The following is a 22,637-nucleotide window of genomic DNA, read 5'->3' on the forward strand; positions in this document are numbered from 1 at the left end:
GCTGTTTCCTGACAGTTCTTCCCAGCCATCCCACCCTCAGACATGCCACAGACGGACCACCATTTAGCACTAATCTTTACACAAAAAAATAATGCCTATCAGAGGAAAAAAAAAATCTTACTTTTTCAGCTTCACATCTCCTTTTTGTACAAAGGTTCAGCCTTTGCAGTTGAGTATCACAATTCCTGTGCTGATCCTTGGACACTTCTTTGAAATTAAAACTGTGTAACCTGGAAAGTTTGTAAGACATCTTTCTCTGATCTATTCCTGCTGCCATTTTTATGAGGCAAAGAGAGATGGAAATTCATAGAATATTAGCATTAGGTCAACCATGATTATATCTAGTTAGCATAGCCAATTAGAGCACCGTGCTAATGAGACTAATATTTTGACGTTCATGTCTAGTTGGCTCTGTTTGGATTCACAAACCCAAGCCACCTTTAATCTGGGGTAGGCAATGCATAAATGTCAGCAATTATGCAGCTGATCATAACAGAGAAGGGTACGTGTATGTGTATATATGTATGTGTGTGTGTGTGTGTGTGTGTGTATCTGTGAAAATCCAGTGGTATCATCTTCAAATGCAAGAGCATATTTTTAAAAAGCAGCAGTGTAGCCAATTTAGACCGATTAGAAGAGAGAAGGAAAATGTCTAGTTGATCAACAGTTGGCTGATCATAATATTAACCAAGTCCTTCATGCCACGTTTCTGCAAGCTAACATTTAATATAATATAAAATCACTCCCACTTCAGCTCAGCTGGGATTTTGAGTTATTAAACAAAAAGAATGTGTTAAATTAACATTCACACTCAGCATTAAACCCCTAGAAGCAAAGGAATTCAAGATAAGACGTCCACTGTCAAATCATGACTTTGTATTACAGTCCCAAAGGTAAGATCACCCGGTGTTATGTATTTCTCAGAAAACTAATTGTATGAGATTAAAAAACAAACCCTCTGCACAAAAGGGTGAGCTCATTGCAGTACTGAATGCTGTCATGTTGGTGGATTTAAGGCATGCCTTCCTCTTATTTTAATGTGATTTTGGTCTTTCTTCTTTTCCTTTTCATATATTAGTGTGACTTGCATTGAGGTACTTCAGAAGTTTTCATTCCACAAAGCTGAGGTCCCTCAAATCCCTGCTGTTTTACATGGACACTGAAGACTAGGACATCTGAATGGATTTTATGGAAGAGACCCACAAGTGATATCATTCAAGCATGAATACTTGAGTGTATTTCCTGAAAGTTCTGGAAGGAAAAACACACATCAGGTAGGCTAAGGCTGGACACCAGCACTGGACACAGAGGGTCAATACAGCACCTGCTCAGGAATTGACCAAACATCAGCTTTTCACATTGGGACAGACATGTGGGAGGACAAAGGCCAATAGGCTGGATCATCATCCAATTACCCGGTAAAATGGCTTCTGCCTTCCTCATCTATTAACTGTGGCCAGAAACCATGCAGTCATCATCTGGCAACTCTACAAGCTTTTACTGTGACAACTTTTAATTACATCACATTCCTGCATTTTCTCTCTGCCTCTTTCATCTTTCATTTTTTTATATGAATATATCTATTATTCTCAAAAGTAAACTTCTCCAAAGTAAAAGTATGTTAAAAAATTCAAGAGTACAAAAGGGTATAATACTTAAATAAAAGTCTACTTCAAACAATATGAAAGGGAATACAGTCAGAAGTAATTCTACTTTGAACTCCATCTCTAGACTCCCTATGAAATGGATTCGTCCCTTCTTTTTCTCTTTCTTCTCCTTCCCTTCCCCTTCTTTTTCTCTCTCTGCATATATTTGTATGTATATACCTAATACACACACAAACATATCTCTAATGGAAACAACATATATTTTGTTCTGCATATTTCTTGTTTTACTTATACCTTACACATTATCCCATATCAGTTGTTACTGCTACTGAAATTCATATGTTGAAATCCTAATGCCTAATGTGATGGCATCAGGAGGTGGGGCCTTTGGGAGATGATTATGTCACAAGGGTAGAGTCTTCATAAATGGGATTTATGTTCTTATAAAAGAGACCCCACAGAGATCCTGTGTCCCTTCTGCCATGTGAAGATACAACAAAAATTCTACAACCTGGAAAAGAGCCCTCACCTGACCATGCTGCCCCCTGACCTTGGACTTCCAGCTTCCAAAACTGAGAAAGACATTTCTGTTGTTTATAAGCTACCCCATTTGGAGTATTTTGTCATAGCAGCCCAAACAGGCTAAGACAATATCACCTTGCATAGATGAACCATGATTATTACCATCACCCATTGCTGGGTATTTTTTTCTATATCTTCCTGCAACAAATAATGTTAGAATAAAATCCTGTATGGATTTGTACATAGACACGTGCAACAAAATTTGTTGCTCTATGTGCCTTTGTATACATATGCAAGCATACCCACAGACTAAATCTGGGGTAGTGGAATTGCTGTGCCAAAAGATATGCATATTCTAAGTTTGGGTAGTTATTGCCACATTGCCTTGTCAAATACACAAATGAATTTACACTCCGTCAAACAATGAACAAGAGTACTTCCATGACCAAACGTTTGCTAACTCATTGTATTATCACAAAATTTGATCCCGCCCATCTGATGAGAAAGTCTCACTGTATTTTTAATTAGATAAATGTTTTTATGAGTGGCAATATCAAATAATTTATTGAGTTCTGGACAAGTAATCACAGATCCTGTATTTAACAGTAGTCTCTCTTAGTCAATGTTTTAAATATATCATGTACTATGTATGTGTCTAGTGTTGTAGTGAGGTTCACATATTTAAAAGAATTAGGACATATTTAAAAGAATTAGGGCATAGTTCCTAGCTCAAGCAGTCTTGGAGAGAAAGATAATTTAGGGATAAGTATAATAAGAAAATATGAATTGGATATAAAAATGGTTAACTTTGGGTAAAAAGCTTGTTCCTTAAATATACCTTACTAATCTGTTTTTACATTTTATAAACATAGTCAAATGGGATAAGGAAAAATATATAGTATGTTGGTCTACAAGAAGCATGATGACAAAGCTAAAAATTAAAGATTCTGATCCAATGAAAAATTATCTTAGGTGACCCATCTATACTTATAATCTATATTTACTGAAATAAGAATATGCAGGATAATTTATCAAACTATCTTACTTGATACTTATTCTAGGGACTTAGAGCTTTGTCCGAAAAAAATAAATCACAGCCTGTCCTCTGTCCACTGTTTTTCAGATGTTATTAAGCTCCTTTGATTAACAGAATCCAAACACAAACTTTTGTCTTCTGCCCTTCCTCCTCTCCCAACACACTGAACCATTAAACTTTGAATATATGGTGATTCTTATTAACCGTTGGATTTGTTATACCATACTAAAGAAGCTTGCCCTTTAGTATGAGGTGTGTTAAGGATAGTTAATTATATTACACAGAAATCCCTTTAAGTATTCAGATCCCATAAAATGTGATGATAATGTTAACATCATTGACTGATAAGGATATTACTTGAGCTTTTAATTATCTTTCCAACCTTCTTTACAAGCTGTCTTCCAATCAACAGGAAAGCTTTAAAATTTTATTCCTGGACTAAATTTGATTCACTGATCATATTCCCTTTCCACATTTTCCCTTAATTTCCAAACTTCATTACATTGCTTATGGCCAACTGGTAATTCCTCCTCCAAAAGTAAACCTTTGAGCTGGGCTGCCCACAGATGGAGGCAGAAGAAGCTGATGTGTGGAAGGTGCTGAACGGGGGTTCAGAAAGTCTAGGTTTGACTTACAGTTATGCTATTTGGCAAGTCACTCCCCAGATGCTGATTTAATATTACTATAATGAGAAAATACTTAACTACTTTATTTACTTCCCAGGGTTATGGTAGGGATCAAGTGAAATAATGGATGGAAATGGGTGATGAGAATTAGCAATTAGTTTCCTCAATCTCCTTTCAAAATCTCCCTTCTGTATCTATGCCCAGCAATCTACATGGCCTACACTTACCCAAAGCCACATTATATGAGTCTCCCACACTCTAGCCCCGTATTTCCCACCAAAATTTACACGCTTTAGGCTTTATCTCTCAAACTCTAATTTTTACTAGAAGACAGCTACAACAGAAGAAAGAATAATTTGTAAGTAATAATGGGTTACATTTATTGAGTACTTAACCTCATGACAAACCATAAAGCTATCATTAGCAATCTTACAGCTTTTACTATAACTTCTGATTATATCATATTCTTGCCATTTTCCCTCAGTTTGCCACACCAAGAACTTTATATACATTATTCTCACTTAATCTTTACAGCAAATGCATGTATGGAAGCTATTCTTCTTCTTCAACAGTTGAGGAAACTGAGACTTGGAAAGTGAAGTAATTTGCGCAGTCATACAGCCAAGCTGTGGTAGAGCCAAGGCTTTGAACCTTTGAATGCTTGCAACTTCCCCATAATCACTGTGCTCTGCTGCTTCTCCTAGATGTACAACTAATGTAATGAACAAATTCTCATTGATGTATTACCTTATTTATTTAACGCGCTCCTGCAATTATAGAGTCTGAAGTTGAGAGATCTACTTTTTTTTTTTTTAAGAGTTATTTATTTTAGAGAGAAAAAGAAAGAGCACAAGTAGGGGGAGGGGTAGAAGGAGAGAGAGAAACCCAAAGCAGACTCCGCAGTGAGCAGGGAGCCTGACACAGGACCCTGAGATCATGACCTGAGCCAAAACCAAGTCAACTGCAGAACTGACTGTGCCACTCAGGTGCCCCTGGAAAATCATCTACTTTAACCATCCATCCAATCCTTATTCTCCTCTATCACACACCTAAGTCACATTCTGCCTTTTGCTTCAATCAGGGACATACACTATGTCCAAAAAAAGAATCTCTTCATATTCAGACAACTCTTTTAGGAAGTTCTTTATATCACATAAAGATCTTTCTTCCTAAAAGCCCATCCACTGATCTTAATTTTACCTGAAAACTTTATTGAAAAGGAGGTAGATGGGGGGAAATGGGTAAAATGGATAGAGATGATTAAAAGTATACCTATTGTGATGAGCATTGAGTCACGTATATTGAGTCATGTATACATGTATCATTACATTGTATACCTGAAACTAATATAACACTGTATGTTAATCATATTTCAATTTAAAAAATTAGGAAACAAACAAAAAAAGAAAAAATTCAAATAAAAAGGAGGGGGGAATAAAGAAAGGAAACACTATAACTCAAACGTTATAATAAATCTTCTAATGATCTCGTCTCCTTGGCAGAGTACTGAGCATACCTTGGCCATGGTAGTTACCCTCAAATGAAAGCGCTTAAAGCTCTCTGCGTCTCTCCCAAACCTCAGGCATACTCTGACCCACTGAGGAAACTTCACTGTTACAGGTACTCAATTTCTTCTAATCCCATCTAAGATACTATATGAAGATCGTAGGGAGTAATCATGTTATGCTTTTGATTCACACATGAGTTTATGGTTTAATACTCCTGCAACTTTTCTCTCTCCCTACTTCATTTACTGTAGTTGAAACTGACCATGTTGGAGTTGGTCCGTCTTTCAAAAGAGTGCTTCTAACTGGGACTACTTTTGGAATCGCCTTGGGAGTTTTAAAAATATTTCTTCCCGTGTAGCACTCCTGAAGATTCTGATTTATTTGTATGGGATGTTGCCTAGGTTTTGAGATTTATATTAGTTGTATTTCCCTATGTATTTATTATCTCACCTTCGTGTCATCTACAAATGCAATAGCCAAGTCATCAATGTTCTCCCCAAGTCATTGCAGAATCCTAGACCCTCACTTTTAAGTGAATAATTGGCCAGGTATGCTTGGGTGTAGGGAGTCAACCAATTACAAATCCACCAAATTACATTATCACTCAGTCCACAGTTTTCTATTCTACTCACAAAATAATACCAACAAAGATTTGGTTAAATGTCTTACAGAAGGCTAGTCTAGGGCAATGTTTAAAAGCACGGATTCTGGAGCCTCCTCTCATAAAGCAGGTATAACAGCACTTACTGATAAGGGTGTTACAAGGACTAAATGAGATGAAGCCTCTGGCATATAACTGGTTTGAAAGTGTCAATTATCACTGCTGTTGTTTTGCAGCCCTTTTATGCACTATTTACTGCAATCACTTGATTAACGAAGGACAATGATAAAACTTGCTGATAGAGGTCCAATGTTGGTTAAATCAGTTGTAGCTAAAGCAAGAAATAAGTGTTAGACATCATTTCTAAGCCATCCCTATTTTCTCCCTACCCCAGTTAAGCATGATTCACAACCCATTAAAGGATTTCTAACTATTATGTATACAAATATATGACATCCACGGATTGCTCCCCCTAATTTGCATAAAAGTTGTTATGCACCTAAATTGCACAATATTTGAAAACTTCAGTCAAGCAAGAATTAACTAATGTGTCATAAATATTGTATTATCCATTGTGCAAAAATAAAAATACATAAAATGTAGAAAAATGCCAGAAAAAAATTCCTGTGGATTAATTTCTGAATCTGCTTACTCCTGAATATTTTGAAATTTCTTCAAAATTTAAGCTCCTCTTTCTTGTTCTCCAAGAAAAAACACTTGAGTAAAGAAATACCACCTCGGGTGTCTGGGTGACTCAGTCAGTTAAGCATCTGCCTTTGGCTCGGGTCATGATCCCCGGGTCCTGGGAGTGAGCGCTGCATCTGGCTCTCTTCTCGGTGAGAAGTCTGTTTCTCCCTCTTCCTCTGCCTCTCCACCCTGCTCATGCACATGCTCACACATGCTCTCTCTCTCACTTTCAAATAAATAAATAAAATCTTAAAAAAAAAAAATACCACCTTCACTTGTTGGAGGGCTTCTAGATGTAAAAAAAAAAAAAATACCACCTTCACTTGTTGGAGGGCTTCTAGATGTAAAGTCATTACCTCCACCATCTTCTAAAAAACCAGCACCACCAAAGAGTGAATCAGAGGGGGTAAAATAGAAGTAGAATTATCACAGATCTCCAAATGAAATTCACATACCAATTTGAAATGTCGGCAAAAAGATGTTCGGTTAAATAGCCTGATGGTATTGCAGACTCCCTGGATGGAACGAGAAGACGAAAATTCCTCGCTCTGACAGAAAAGGCATTCCCTGTGGGAGGCACCTGTTTATTATTCAATTGCCATTTGTCAAGAAAATATAGCTTTGAGCAATCTCATCTTTTAGGAAATTAAAAGAAATAGAATTCCTCAAATTACTAGCAAATTTAACTTACTAGTCCCTTTTCTAAGAATCTGAGGACAAGTTAGGAAAAAATTTTTTGAGGATACATAGTTATTAAAATTCACATTATGGATTCACACTGGTATTTTGCCGTAACAAACAGACCACATGGCCAGACAGGATTGACATAAGTAGGGGGACACTGGGGCTGACATGGGGACTAAAGTAGTGATCATTAAGGTAAACAAGAGTTAGAAACTTTTCCCAAAGAACATAGTTTAAATACCAGAAAAAACCACTAATACAATCCAGAACAATTAGAAGAACTAATGCATAATATGGTAACATTTATGACTAGGTGAAAGTAGAAAATAGATTGATAAGAGAAGGCAAAAAATATCTTCTGAGATCCAAAATAATCAGATTGAAATAGTGGTATACTGTTAAAAGACAGAAAAAAATTGAAAGTAAATTAGAGTTTGTCCTATGGAAAAACAGACCCTGAGAAATGAATAGATCATTGTGGGTGTGGGAGGTACCATTTAACTGAAAGAAGATATGGTTTACTGAACAGTTCTTTATTGGGCGGTTAAGAGTTAATCCATTTCCAAAAGTTGAGTTAATTGCTCCCACATTCAACTGATCAATTTGGACTCAGAATTGGTTTTCTGGTTTGACACGTCACATGATGGATAGAGAACCAAGGTGCTGTTTTAGACTGGGTACAAAAAAGTTAACTTAAAGAAGTTACCCCAAATATCTCCTCTGCATTATTTACTAATCAAGTGCAAGGCAGCCTCACACAAAATTCTGTTAAAGTATAAGTAGTTTACTTCTTTTTTTTTTTTCATCTTGAGAATCAAATTATGAACTGAAGTCTAGCCACTCTACATGGGGATATTTATTTAAAAAAATAGGGAGTGCAGGGAGATACTAGGAAGTGAAAAGTGAGAAGAAAGGTAATGCAAAGTCTGAGTGAGCAAAGAGGATTTTAAAATATAGCCTTAGGTGAGATAAAGGAAAATGAATCTTTATTCCTCTATTTCTCTGTGGGGAGGTTGCCCAGATGTTTAAAAGTAACACTCAGAACCAGGATGGAATGTTCTGCTCTGTTCCGGTGAGGTTAAAATTGGAGTAACTCTGGGCTGAGAACAAGATTTTTCCTTCTTTTTTTTTTTTGACAAATAGCTTAACATGTGTACAATGGGTATTACATTAATATATTAAAAAGTAGTTCTTCAATAAAAATCTGTCCATAAATATTTTGATACTGTATGAGGCACCTAGTAGGTACACAATAAATCTTTATTCTCTTTTACTCAGCTGTGGCACACTGAATAATGTGAGAGACCTCTCATTAGGCATCTTAACTACAACAAAATAGTTAATTTGTAAAAATCTCAAACTTGTTAACGAAGACAATCCTGAAAATGTTCTAGTTGGTAAAGGATAACAATTGAACATTAATTGTACAATTCTCATTATTCTCTATCTAAAATGTTACTAACAACTGTTACTTAATATGCTGCCTTTAATATATATAAATATATATATAAATTTATATATATAAATATATATAAAACAGTATATAAAATATACTGTTTTAGCTCAGTAATTATAGGAGGCTTTCATATCCTTGCTCATTATTTCTGCTCTACAATTCTATTTTTTATACCATTTTAAGTTTCTCAAGTAGAAACTTTGTTTTCATTGGAGTTTCTAGCCATAAGCTCCAAAAGTAGGAACTGCTTTTACAGGAATGTGAAGCCTCCATTTTGGCTTTGACAGACCCAATTTTCTAGGTAATAAAAATTCACCTTGTTATTTAGAAACTAGATAGGGTTTCCATGTGCAATACAGGAGACCCTGTCAAATTTGAGTTTCAGCTAAACAATGAATAATTTTTAGTACAGGTATGTCCCAAATCCTGCCTGGGTCATACTTTTATACTAAAAAGTATTCATCACCACAGCAACAAACGTCAAAACAAACTACCAACTATATGATTAGTCCAAACTAACAATTGTATGTGTACAATAGGCTAGCTCACCAAACATGGACAGTACTTTGATTTTTGTCATAATGTTTCTGAATTAAAGTAGGTTTACTACTTACTTTACTATCTGCTATATTTCATAACTAATCATTTTTAAAATCTGCCGAAGAAAATTCAGGGTTGCTAGCTCTTGATATAAATGCAAAAAGATGAAGGTAAATTTCACAGATACATAAGAATCTCACATCCCCATAATGACTTTCTAAATTCTACTTCTTGTGAAAGAGAAATTGCTGTTACCAATTTTAGGAAGATATGCTAAATTATCCTTTGCTTCAACTAGTGAATTTCTATGATCTATTTAATATGACAATTTTTACTGTTCTAGAAGAATTCTGACATTCTAAAACTTCTTTTAAGGTTTCATTTACTAAACATGTTACATCATCAGAAATCCAAAGAGAAAATCTCAATCCCTTCTAATCTTCTAATTCTCAACCCACAAACGCAATTTGTTTCATAGGCTTCGGGAAGTGAGAAACATGAGATATTTATTTGTAAGTCAAAACCTAAAAGAAAATCCCTCTGACAATCTGAGGATGACTTGTGACATGACATCCCCAAAAGAGCAGAAGAAAAATAAGTTGTTTAAAATTATGCCTCACTGAAAATCAGAAAACCTTCTAATTATAATGGCACATATCATATGCCTGCATTTCAATAAATATCATTTTATCTTGGATGCTTAATCATGTGAAATCACTTAACGTAGGCAAAAATCCATGGATTACAAAGAAAAAAAAAACATGAAATTCAAGATTTCAGAAGTGTTTTCAATTCTATTCTAAAGGCCATTTGGGGAAAAAAAAGTACAATAGCACCATTCTAATGTGTACCCTAATCCATCTGTCTATATCCATTACCACCATACAAAGAAAAAACACGAGAATAAATACTTCCTTAAACGTTCTGGTAGTTAGTTTTGACCACCTCTATTTCAAAATGCATTATGACTAGCAAAACGTTCAAGAAAGGTTATTTTTGATGGAAAGAAAAGGCTAAGATAATAATTCCTACAATATTTACAAATGCATTTCATCTATTATCACTCTGTGGAAACAAATAAAAACTGTCTTTAATATTTATAAAATTTTAGCATTTGAGAGCTTTTGTCAAGATGAGGCAGTTATATGAAAGAAGACATTTTCAACATTTTTAATATATCTTCAGACTGTTTAGTTTTATTCCATAGTACATGCATGTGTAATAAAGTACAGGTACTTTATATCAACTTTAAAATATATAAAAGCCTGGTCCTCTCTCAAGCATTGCTGTAGGATGTATTACCAAACAAGCAGATAAGTCCAATGATGACCTGCACAATATGGTCAGCACTAATGGAGTGGTTTTCTCCAAACGCATTATAAAAAGATGAAAAAATACTTTACATTTCAGAAGATTGCTATTTTGATGTCACACATCAAGGAAAGTCCAAAGTGACAAATGTTAGTAACTTTAAATCTGTAGGTTTTGGATTAAAAACATAAAGGAACTTCTGACAAATGACAATGCATTCAGAAAAAAGAGACAAGGTCGAAGGGAAGAGTCTCTTCTTGAGGGTCTAATTAGGTGCCCCCCTCCCTCTGCTTTTTAAAAATTTATCTCATAGAGACACCTTAGCAGAAGCTATCAGCTTTGACAGAACACTGAAATCCTGGCAATGAACCATAAATTGACCATTACCATAAAAAGAGCTGCTAAATGAGAAACCATGTGCTCAGTATAAAACTAATTTCATGCTTTCAAAAGCACACAGTGGCTTCTAGCAAGATAGTGGCCCTGGGACTTGCTGAGACAGATTGGCGAACACAAATGGTTTGCTCCTGATGCGTCTGCTTAGCCAAGCTTCACATGTACTGGCAGTAAATGGGGTTCTCGAATCTTCTGTCAAACGAATACACACTTATCTATAACTTCAGAGTTGAAAGCTATAAAACAGCTGCCTCAAATAAATTTAGCAGGAAAAACACATACACATATATAAATACATACCCCATGTGCCATGTTAGCTTCCAGTCAAATAAAAATAGATTTCTCTGCAGACCTAACATACCAAACCGACACTTAATAAGCATACTGCTTTGTGAATACATCATAACTCCCAGTCCTTTCTTCTTTAGAAACAGCTTCTCGTCGTGTAGGAATTGGGAGTTCGAAAAGCCTAAGCAACAGGACTCCCATCTACTCCGGGGCTAACTTCGAGCTTGCCCTTATCTCGTTGGCTTGCAAATACTCTATACTTATAATTCTGCATCTGACTTTTCCAGGCATGGCGATCTACTAATTGAACTTTCTGGGTCAGCGTCGGTACTTTATTTACATTTAAGTAATAAAATCTGCTACATTTAAAGCGTCATGTCTAATTAAAACATGCTTTATGAAGAAATGCTACTAATTTTCTCCTTCTTTCATTCAATATACTGCCTCCAAAAATCAATTACTATAGGTTGCCCAGTGCCTGACAGGTCGTAACTTCGAATTATTAATGTCAAGCTTAACAAGGTGTCAAGTCCAGGTTGTAATCCTTTTCACTTACTTTCTTAGTTATATCAGAACCATCACTTGTTTCCTCCTATTTTTCATGTCAAAGATTCTACAAAGTACATTTAGTTCACAGTCTTTTACACGTATATACGTACCTGAAGCACATTGTAGCACTGCTAATTACCTACTTTCAGTAATGACAGCAAATTGCATAATATCACTGACTTGTTCTGAATGTTTAAAATGCAAAGGAAGTCACCTACTGTTAAGATGTCCTCGGCAAACAGCTAGCACAGAAAGAAAAGAATGCTATCACACCGTGCATTTAAGGAGTGACTTCCCAATAAAATTAAAGAATCGTCTATTTAGCTCCACGGTGCTGCCCCTTCCAATCTGTCAGCGCGACATGATAAACACAATTGATAACTCCACAGGATTCAACCCAGCACACAAATCTGTTACTGATACACCAGAGCCCCCATCCAAGTTTTAGAATAAAAATGCTCACCTCTGCTAGGAAGTCCACTCCACATCCTGGCTGGGCTTTCACCAGCTCTGAGAGCAACCAAGTTGGATAAACAAAACTTCCAGTATGTGACCAGTGTGATGCACGGCGCTCCCAAGACTTGGCTCCAGCCCTGATTATCTGTGTGACGGTACCGCGCTATATCGGTGCAGCTCCAAACCTTCCCAGATGCTGGCTTATTGCACTGCTCATTGAAAATCCTTTACACGCTGGCAACATTTTAGGAAAGGACAAGCACACTCTGAGTCATTTGTAAAGAAAGCAGAGCAATTTCAATGCTATATCTCCATGCGTGCTGAAACCAGAATCACTGTCAACCTACAAGTCTGAGGTGGATTTATGCCGAGAAACAGGCAACCTAAGCCTTCATTATCAATGCATGAAATCAGCCACTGTGATCAAATTCAAGCAAACCACAAAAAGGGTATGATTATGAAAGGCTTCACAGATTTAGCACCAAACCTTGTGGAAGGAAGAATCATCTACTGAAATTGTGTAAATGTTAAAAATAGCTCGGGCTTTTCAACAATGAGCAGGATGCAGAGAAGAAATCAGGAGTATATATTAGAGGGACTGATCGTAAAAGCTGCAAAATTCAAAATAGCTGTAGGTTCCTGAGACTTTTCTATAGACAAATAAAATCACTAGAGGCTCTCACAATTATAACAACAACAACAAAAAATTTCCATGTGTTTGATGTAGGTATCCAGTAAAGAACAAATTAAATATACTTTAACCCCTAATTGCTGGTCTCTAAATTAAAATAATAATAAGAGTAAAAGCATGCAGGAATATGCTAACAGCAGGGCAAAAGCCCATCCAATTTACTCTAAGACAAATTCTTAAACAATAAAGATTTAAATGTGCTCTGTGTAACAAGAAAATCAACATACAAAGTAAAGAATATTTTTAACCCCACAGTTCTTGATCACTGATTATTTTTTAAAAACTCTATAGCTCATGAAAATCCCTACCCTCGCCACCCCCAACTTTTACCCTCACCTTTCCTTTCCCCATCTTTTCTCTCTCGACACTAAAATATAAGATGCAAGACATAGCTGACAACTCTTAAAAAGGCACAAGGTAGGGGCACCTGGGTGGCTCAGTGGGTTAAAGCCTCTGCCTTCGGCTCAGGTCATGATCCCAGAGTCCTGGGATCGAGCCCCACATCGAGCTCTCTGCTCCGTGGGGAGCCTGCTTCCTCCTCTCTCTCTGCCTGCCTCTCTGCCTAGTTGTGATTTCTCGCTGTCAAATAAATAAAATATTAAAAAAAAAAAAAAGGCACAAGGTAGACTATCCTAGAAAGTAGCAGCAATGATTTGAGATCATAAAATATAGAGCTTTGACACATGCAAAGTGCAAAGCAAAAAGGACATGAAACATTTATCAAAAATCACAGAAGAAACGGGAAGAAATTCCTAGTCAGTAGCATTGACAAAGAACACAGTTAAGGTTCTAGTCAGATTTTTAAAGATGGGTTTTAGGTTATCAGTGAGACTCTATAAAGACAGAGCAAAGCAGTATCCAAGAAAGGCAACCCCGATTTGAGGATCTTATACCACTACCTCTTAGGTGCCACATTTAGTAGTATCTACTAAATCCACAACATCTGTGTGCAAACAAGCACTGTGCCTAACATATATTTACATAGCACAGTATTTTGGAACAACTTTAAACATGGCACCCGCAGAGGTATCCACATTATATCTCTGTGTATATATCTGACTCCTTATAGGCCACTGGTTAGAACCCCTTCCTTGGAGACAATCATAGACATACATGGAGCGGTCACGCATACAAGCATGTTTGCCCACGTCCCAGGAAAATGCCCTTATCCTGTTGTAGTTACTTCTACTACCTGACTTCCATTCATTGTGTGCCTCATGATTCACTGATTCAGCAACTACTCAGTGTTTTCTCTGTCTCTGGCTCTATGTGTGTGCTCTTCGAATCTTAGAAAATAGTTCATAAGAGAGTGTGTGCCGAAAACTCCTTTTATTATCACCATACATGCAACTCCTTAGTAATAAGATAAAAGTTTAAAGTGAAACCACAATATTTGATTATCAGTCCTTAATCCCTAATCTAAAACCTTAATGCCAGATGCATTTCAGAATTCAAATGCTTTCAGATTTTAGAAAGATAATACTCTGCATAGACCATGAATTATGTAATGCCTCCAGTGGGGTCTGGGGCAACACGGTATAGTCAGACACGTTAACATTTCTGCAGCAAAACATGTGCATATTCATACTAGATGGGATAAATAAAGACTATAATTAACCTCATATCAGTTCAGGTCAGGTTTTGCCATCAATATGAATTATAAAACCTTCTGATTTTCAGGGCTTCTGGGTTGTGAGAATTGCAGGTGAGGAGACCTGTAGAAATGTTTACTTAAACTGTTATAGGGATTGGATTGGAAAATGGTTCCTAAACATGTGTTTTTTTGCTTGAACAAGAGATTTGGAGATTAACGTTGCTTGAGCAGAAAGTCGAAAAATATGAGAGAAGGTGCTGTTAAGGCTGGGACACACAGCAGAGGACAGATGGGGAGGTAACGCAGGATGAAGAAACTAGGGCACAGGAGCAGAAAGTAAGAAGAAGCCACTCAGAATTACTGTGTCGAGAAAAAAACAAAACAAAACAAAATATAATGATAATGATGTCAAACACTCACCGATGAACTATTTTATACCCAGTAATGTGAAAGGAACTTGACAAAAATATTTTTTTTAGCAATGTAGTTTATAATTTTCAAAAGAAAATTTTAAAAGGAAGAATGTATCTCACTCTCTTTTCATTGTACCCCAAAACAAAACATCCATAATGTATAACGTCATGTGTGAGAAATGTCACTAACAAAAACAAGCTTTATGAAGTAAAGGTCCCTGTTTTATTGGTACATGTCATGTACTATTTGGTATAAGAGTTCTTCAAAATCACTTGTAGAAAAAAAATGTAGTAATATTTTTTACCATCAATACTCAATTTAACTTTAAAACCCATTTTTAAAAAGAGTATTTCTCCCCAAAAATATGAATATCGTGCTGTGTTAACTTGGAGTGGTCCTATGAGTATAATTCCCAAATTCTTTTTTAAAGTAGGTACGTTAAAGATGTTTAAGATAGCATTGACCCTGGACTTAAGACTTTGGACCTATAGAACATTCATCATCTTCAAAGGTGGTCAAAGCGTACCAAGTTGCACTTACGTAGGACGACTAAGTCTAGAGAGTTAAAGTACAGCATGATGACTATCAATACTGTACTGAATACTGGAATTTTGCTAAGAGAAATTTCAGTCATTCTCATCACACACACAAAATCGTGATCATATGAGGAGATGGGTATATTAATTAGCTTGACGACAGCAATCATTTCATTATATATATGTATACTGAGTCATTTTGTACACATTAAATACATACAATTCTTATTTAAAAAATTAAAAGACTCTACATACTTCACCTAAAAAGAAGAGCATTTCTGGAGTGACTTTTGGGGCCAGACGTGCAGTGAAGAAGAGTTCCAGAGGCGTGTAGGAGAATACTGGTCATCCTATTCGCTCACTGTACAAAGTGTAACAGAATGTGTGGCTCCAATTTTAAAATCTAGAATATGGTCACAAAGTCATTTTCCATGTGAAGAAAGAAACTGCATTTATTTATTTCTGACAGTAGAACATAATTTGGTGAATTCTTTCTTTAGTAACTGAAATAGTGCCCCGGGGGTTTGCTGGGGTTAATGCGGCTTCTAAAAGCAACTGACTCTCTGAGTATGTAACTCCCCAGCATCAAAATCAATATCTCTTTATACCTTTTACATCATCTCCACATAATAACAAGTAAACTTCCGGCATCCATAGGCCAAGAGTCTCTGGACTGCAAGGCGGCCTCACTAGAGGGCAGGATCTTGGAATGGGTCCACATAAAGTGAATGCCATCACACTCAGGCCAAAAGAAAAGAAAGAAAGCAAGCAAGCAAGCAAGCAAGCAGAGAGCGTGAGGAAGGAAGGAAGGGAGGATGGATGGGAGGATGGATGGATGGATGGATGGAAGGAAGATGTAGTCATCAGCCCACCCAGATCCTCTAAAGTCTTTATGTAATCAGGAGAAAAGCAAACATGTTTCATAACTGGCTGAAGAACCAGAGCCAGAAAAACCATAAGCGCAAGGATGAACACCAACCACACTGTCAGTTGTAACCTTTCACAGAGGTGTCTAATTTGGAACAACGGCCAACAATGGCTATGATTCTGTAAAGGCAATGAAAGTGGAACATCTTTGTGAAGAAAGCTGGTCAGTCAGGATGACAACACATTTAACTCACCAAGAGAATCTGAACTTAATAATTTAATTTTAAACTCCTACTGAGCCAGCTACCAAAAGCCTCTCTCCACAGATTAGTTTTAAAACAGGTAACATACATACATACACAAAACCAGGTAACAGACTTAAGTTAACCTTTGATAATTCTGATCACTCAGCCACCCAAACACTGTCATTGTCTAAGATTCAGTTCCACACTGAAAAGTGTCAGCATCCGGTTCTTAAAATCTCAAAGCGAAGACTTGTATAAAATAACATTTTTCTGTTACTAAATAGTACGTAAAAGTCCACCGTCCAAAGCATTCTTAAAGCAAGACTATCTGTCCTCACTAAAAAAAGGGCTAGAAACTCCTTTTAATTCTTTATTTTAAAAAGTTCCTTTAAAACTCCTTTATGTATCAATTCCTTTGAGTTTTGTACTTACAAAACGAACTTCTTTTTTTACAGTTTTTAACCACATGTACAGAACATGGAGTTGTTCTATAGTGACTTTTTTCAGGTCTATCTTAGAATGTTCTAGAATTCTGGCACCATCCAAAATGGCTGGGGTTCTGTCTCAAAGCATTTGGGGGATTGGAGTTGTAATCTGAGCCTTCATTCTCTTTCTAAATTGCCCTGCTTTCATTCATAAGGAACTTCAATAAGCCATACAGTACAAATACCAATTGAATTTACCTGGGGATTACCAATGTGGGGTACTAACTCTATAATTATTTGGAAGAATAGACTCAGAATTTTGTAAAATACTTAGAAACTTATTATGATCAATTCTGGCCAAGACAAAGAGCCAGAAAAGTATGTTAATTTTTTCTCTACTGTATCATCACTGGGTCTAAATTATTCTAAGTAAGAGAATTCTTGGGCCCTATCAATAGGGATTTATACTAAGGAAAGCAAATGTCTTCTTAAATCCAGGTTAATATATATTAAACCAAGATCCTTTTCCCTTCCAGGTCTGGTTTTCCTATAGAAAATTACGGGAAGTTATATGGACTCTATCTACTAACTGGGCTGTATAGTAATTATTCCATGAAAAGATTTCTACGGACTTATAATTAAGACGTTTAGGAAAGTAGTGCATTATAAATAATTGAATCCACCTACTTACATAGTGAAAGGCTTTTCTTACCTAGTGCACTTACTAACAGGAACTCACTGATACTTTGTCAATGATTTGTTATACTTTCATCATAGTACCAATATTTTGCAAAGTATTTTAGTTAAGTGATAAATGACCGTGTTAAGTGATAACTGAGTTAAGTGATAACCTGACTCATCAAAATGAGGAAAAAGCAAGTATTTGAAACCATATGTTTCTACTACAAAAGTAAAAGACATCATATTGATGAATTCTAGCCCTTTCTCTGTATCTATCACTCAAACCTAAGTTTGCATCCTCAAACATTAATGTTCATATCTAGTATCTCTTAAAATGAACTACCACTTTTTTTTTCAGATATGGAGCAATATTATGATATTTAAGCAATCATTTTTATTCCTGAAAAATGAAGAAAAATCTCCCCTGACCCTTTCTCCCTCCCACCCCTTGTCAGGAGCAACTCACACCCACCACCATCCTCCTATCTCCCTTACAGATCTTCCCTAAGTCACAGAAGAGCTTCAGAAAGAGTCTGTCAAACAAGCATGCTCCTACGCACACATGCATGTCCACACTCAGGCTCACCCCTTTGTGAAGATTTCTTTGCTTTCCATACACATTAGTAAGTTCCAGCAAAATGTGGGGATGGAAAGGAGGAAAATCTCTTACTTCCCATATACTTGTGGCACCACCTTGTGGCGATTCTATAGCATTACTGTTTCAAGTTTAGTTTTTAAAGTTCCAAACTGAGGGAACAGTTTCAAAGACAAAATTTCATTTTCAATATATAGGAGGGGCAGTGTGAGTAATTTGGCCTATGAATTTAGAAACACATAGACATATTTTAATAGTTTTAATACCTATCACAGTGTCCTGACCCTAGTAGCTGATTCTCGAATGTAGAAGAGGAATGAAAATAGGAGATCCTTAGATGGGAGGGGGAAAAAGAGCTGAGGATCCTGAAGACCCTGGAGGCATCAAAGAGAAGCCCAGAATATGGCAGCAAAGGAAAGGATACATACACAACGCTCCAACGCACAACCCACTCTCTGATCTTGTTCTCCCTTTTTCCCTCCAAGTAATTTCTTCTACCTCCTGCTGCAAAATCACTTGGCTATATCACTCTCACCTTCCCTCTCCAGGCTCCCAAAGTTTCAACTTAAAATCTACTCAAACTCAGTACAAAATTCCTAAGGCCACATAAAAAGATGCTACCTCTCACATCAAGAGGCAGAGTCAATATTCTCACCACTTGAGTTTGAGCTGGTCTTGTGACCAAAAGACCATAGTGGTTGCAGCTTCTGCTCTTGCTGCATGACAGGGCTGCTCTGGGGCTGCAGAAGGAGGCCTCATCTAATCCAGTGGAAAAGGAGTCTCCTGGTGAGAATGATCCAGACTACAGCCGGCACCAACCACCAGATGCATGTGTGTGAGACCATGCGACCCAGCTAACACGCTGGCTACCTGCAGTGGCATGAGTGACCTCCTGTGAGTCCAGGAAAAGGACCACCGAGGTGAGACCAGCTCCAATCTCTGACCCAGAGGATTGTGGTTAAAATAAAGTATTGCTTTTTTTAAAAAATGTCTAGCAGCTACTATCTCAAATTTTGTTTCTCCTTCTGATTTTCTGACTCACCTTCAGCCACACCTCAGCTGTTTGGATATCACAAACTGTTTCTAAGTTTAAGATTTTAAACATTCTCTTTACTCCCTTTGAATCAGTATTTCTCCACTTTCTTGGCCTAACTCTTGTTTATTCTTAAAAGCTTAAACTTCAATGAGATTAGATATCCTTTTGGAATTAATTGAAGGTGAGAAAGAAAATTGGCAGTTCAGTTAGTAGCCACTGGGAAAACAAACATTAGATAACAAGGAAGTAGTCATGAATTCTTTTCATTTTTACTTTGTGAAGAATTTGTTGCAAAAAGTTATGAGAGGTAATGCAGAGGGTGAGAAAGATCTTAGACTTTGAATCTTTGTGTGGCCTTTGGAAAGGCCTTTAAATCTCTCTAAATTTCTTATCTATAATGTGAGGAGTGTCATATTTAATGTGTAGCGTTGTGAAAACTAACGTCATTATTTCAGTCTTTCCATGATAACCCCTACCTCCAGTGCACCTTAGATTATGTACCAATGTGTTCCTCTTATGACCGTTCAGCTCAACCTTCATAATCCGGGCCTGGCCTTTCATAGCTTTAAATATTATTTGTGCCAAATGAGTGCCAAGGGCAGGATCAGAAGTCACAGCCTAAGAAAGAACTCTTCCCATTTTGAGGAAATATGGATTCCCAAAACCCCAGAATATAATTAATTCTACCCACCATGATCCTTGGGGGCCAATGTAAAGTTAACACTTTTTACTCCATCTGGTGATTTACCTGCTTCTGGGTATCAGAATATCATGTATCCCTAACTGACTTCTGAGCAACAATACTGGTACATCCAGAGAGAGAACTTACAGCCTTTCTTTTCTGATTGAACTTCCACATCAAGTACACAGTCTGAGCAGTAATGTTTAAGCACAAACTAGGCAATTTCTGCCCTACCCAGCTTACATCCATAGAGGAAGGCAAGAACACGGTGGTGAAGAATCAGGTCACAGAATTAGGCCAACTTGTTCCAAATCCCAGCCTTGCCTCTTCTGGCTACTACCTTCTTCATTCCTCATTCTCACTGTATGTAATAATAGTACCTTCCTCATAAATCTGTTGTGAGAATTTAAATAAAGTAACCTCCTTAGCACAATGCCTGGCACAAGGTAAAGCCTCATTCACCCATTTAACGATGGTCTAATGAAGGTCTACCTTCATTGTATTTATGATATTGTAGAACGCACAGAGTTGCTTATAAAGCTCCCAGCTAGAGGTAAGATATGGGATTGGGGAGGGGGGAGGGTGGCTCTGTCCCTCTAATTCTGTGACATCACCCCTCTATTTTCATGGGTCAGTGAATGCCCCCAGAGAAGACCAGGAACACAAGAAGACCATTTCCCTCTTTCCTGACCAATTCCTAAGTATAGATTTATCTGCGATAAGAAGCTCTTTTTCTGGATATCAATCCTCCTCCATGGGTTAGATTGGTATTCTCAAAGTGTGATTTCAAACCAGGAGCTTCCCCTGAGAACTTGTTAGAAATGCAAGTTCCTGGGGCGCCTAGGTGGCTCAGTGGGTTGGGCCTCTGCCTTTGGCTCAGGCCATGATTTCAGGGTCCTGGGATCGAGTCCCGCATCGGGCTCTCTGCTCAGCAGGGAACCTGCTTCCCCTTCTCCCTCTGCCTGCCTCTCTGCCTAATTGTGATCACTCTCTCTGTCAAATAAATAAAGAAAATCTTTTAAAAAAAAGAAAAAAAGAAAGAACTACAAGTTCTCAGGATCAACTTCAGGCCTATTCAATCAGAAACCTTGGGGATGGCGTCCAGCAAGCTGCCTTCTAAGCCACCCTTCAGGTGATTCTGATGCATGTCAAAATTTGAGAACTGCTGAGTTAGATGGTCAGTTATTCACACATTGATCACTTTATTCATTTATTTATTTTAAGTTCAAATACTCCTCAGAGAATTAGAATGGTAAATGGGATAAGAATCGAGGGGAAATACCATAGCAATAGGCACTGAGGATAATAGGTCCCAGCCTTTGAGAGCAGAGGGCAAGATGAGTGTCACTAGCAATGCTACATAGAGAATAAATGTGGTCAGTTTTATCTGGACTTGGGAAGTTGTATGTGGGTTGTGAAAAAGAATCTCTGCACAGCCAGCTGATATCCTAGGGAAACACCACGCTGAGATGTGTGGACTTGGTGGGGAGGCTCCTGGTCGACATAAACCAGAGTGGCACAGAAGAACTTAGGAGAACTCTTTATTCCAGCAGCTGCACCTGATTTTTTTTTTATATACGTTTGAGAAACTGTGTTTTTCCTATGCTCCCAGAGAACAAAGAAAATTCTCCTGTTCTAGCTACCTTCTATTACCCTGAGGGGTCTTCCCTCCTTTTCACTCAATCACATTTCACTCCAGTAATAATAAACTATGGTTTGTCCCCACGTGCATTGACACTGCAATCACTTCTTTTTTTTTTTAATTTTTTTTATTTGTTTATTTACAGCATAACAGTGTTCATTGTTTTGGCATCACACCCAGTGCTCCATGCAGTACATGCCCTCCCTATTACCCACCACCTGGTTTCCCAACCTCCAACCCCCCCGCCCCTTCAAAACCCTCTGGGTGTTTTTTCAGAGTCCATAGTCTCTCATGGTTCATCTCCCCTTCCAGTTTCCCTCAACTCCCTCTCCTCTCCATCTCCCCATGTCCTCCATGTTATTTGTTATGCTCCACAAATAAGTGAGACCATATGATACTTGACTCTCTCTGCTTGACTTATTTCGCTCAGCATAATCTCTTCTAGTCCCGTCCATGTTGCTACAAAAGTTGGGTATTCATCCTTTCTGATGGAGGCATAATACTCCATAGTGTATATGTACCATATCTTCCTTATCCATTCATCCGTTGAAGGGCATCTTGGTTCTTTCCACAGTTTGGCGACCGTAGCCATTGCTGCAATAAACATTGGGGTACAGATGGCCCTTCTTTTCACTACATCTGTATCTTTGGGGTAAATACCCAGCAGTGCAATTGCAGGGTCATAGGGAAGCTCTATTCTTAATTTCTTCAGGAATCTCCACACTGTTCTCCAAAGTGGCTGCACTAACTTGCATTCCCACCAACAGTGTAAGAGGGTTCCCCTTTCTCCACATCCTCTCCAACACACGTTGTTTCCTGTCTTGCTAATTTTGGCCATTCTAACTGGTGTCAGGTGGTATCTCAAAGTGGTTTTAATTTGAATCTCCCTGATGGCTAGTGATGATGAACATTTTTTCATGTGTCTGATAGCCATTTGTATGTCTTTACTGGAGAAGTGTCTG

The 22,637-nt window shown here is 37.4% G+C and overlaps 1 protein-coding gene across 7 annotated transcripts in view; it reads right to left on the reverse strand.

Annotated features, from left to right (window-relative positions):
- ZNF385B (zinc finger protein 385B) overlaps positions 1 to 22,637 on the reverse strand; it is a 398,195-nt gene that overhangs the window by 271,173 nt on the left and 104,385 nt on the right. Inside the window, exon 1 of one of the 7 annotated variants that reach the window (XM_046019673.1) lies at positions 12,275 to 12,472. The exons of the other annotated variants lie outside the window; for them this stretch is intronic. Coding sequence (XP_045875629.1) covers positions 12,275 to 12,299 — 25 coding nt within the window. The 5' untranslated portion in view covers positions 12,300 to 12,472. Of the gene's footprint in view, positions 1 to 12,274; positions 12,473 to 22,637 lie in introns of those variants that run through there. 7 annotated transcript variants of the gene reach the window in all.

Source organism: Meles meles, chromosome 9 (assembly GCF_922984935.1).
Source record: "Meles meles chromosome 9, mMelMel3.1 paternal haplotype, whole genome shotgun sequence".
Classification (NCBI taxonomy): Eukaryota; Metazoa; Chordata; class Mammalia; order Carnivora; family Mustelidae; genus Meles; species Meles meles.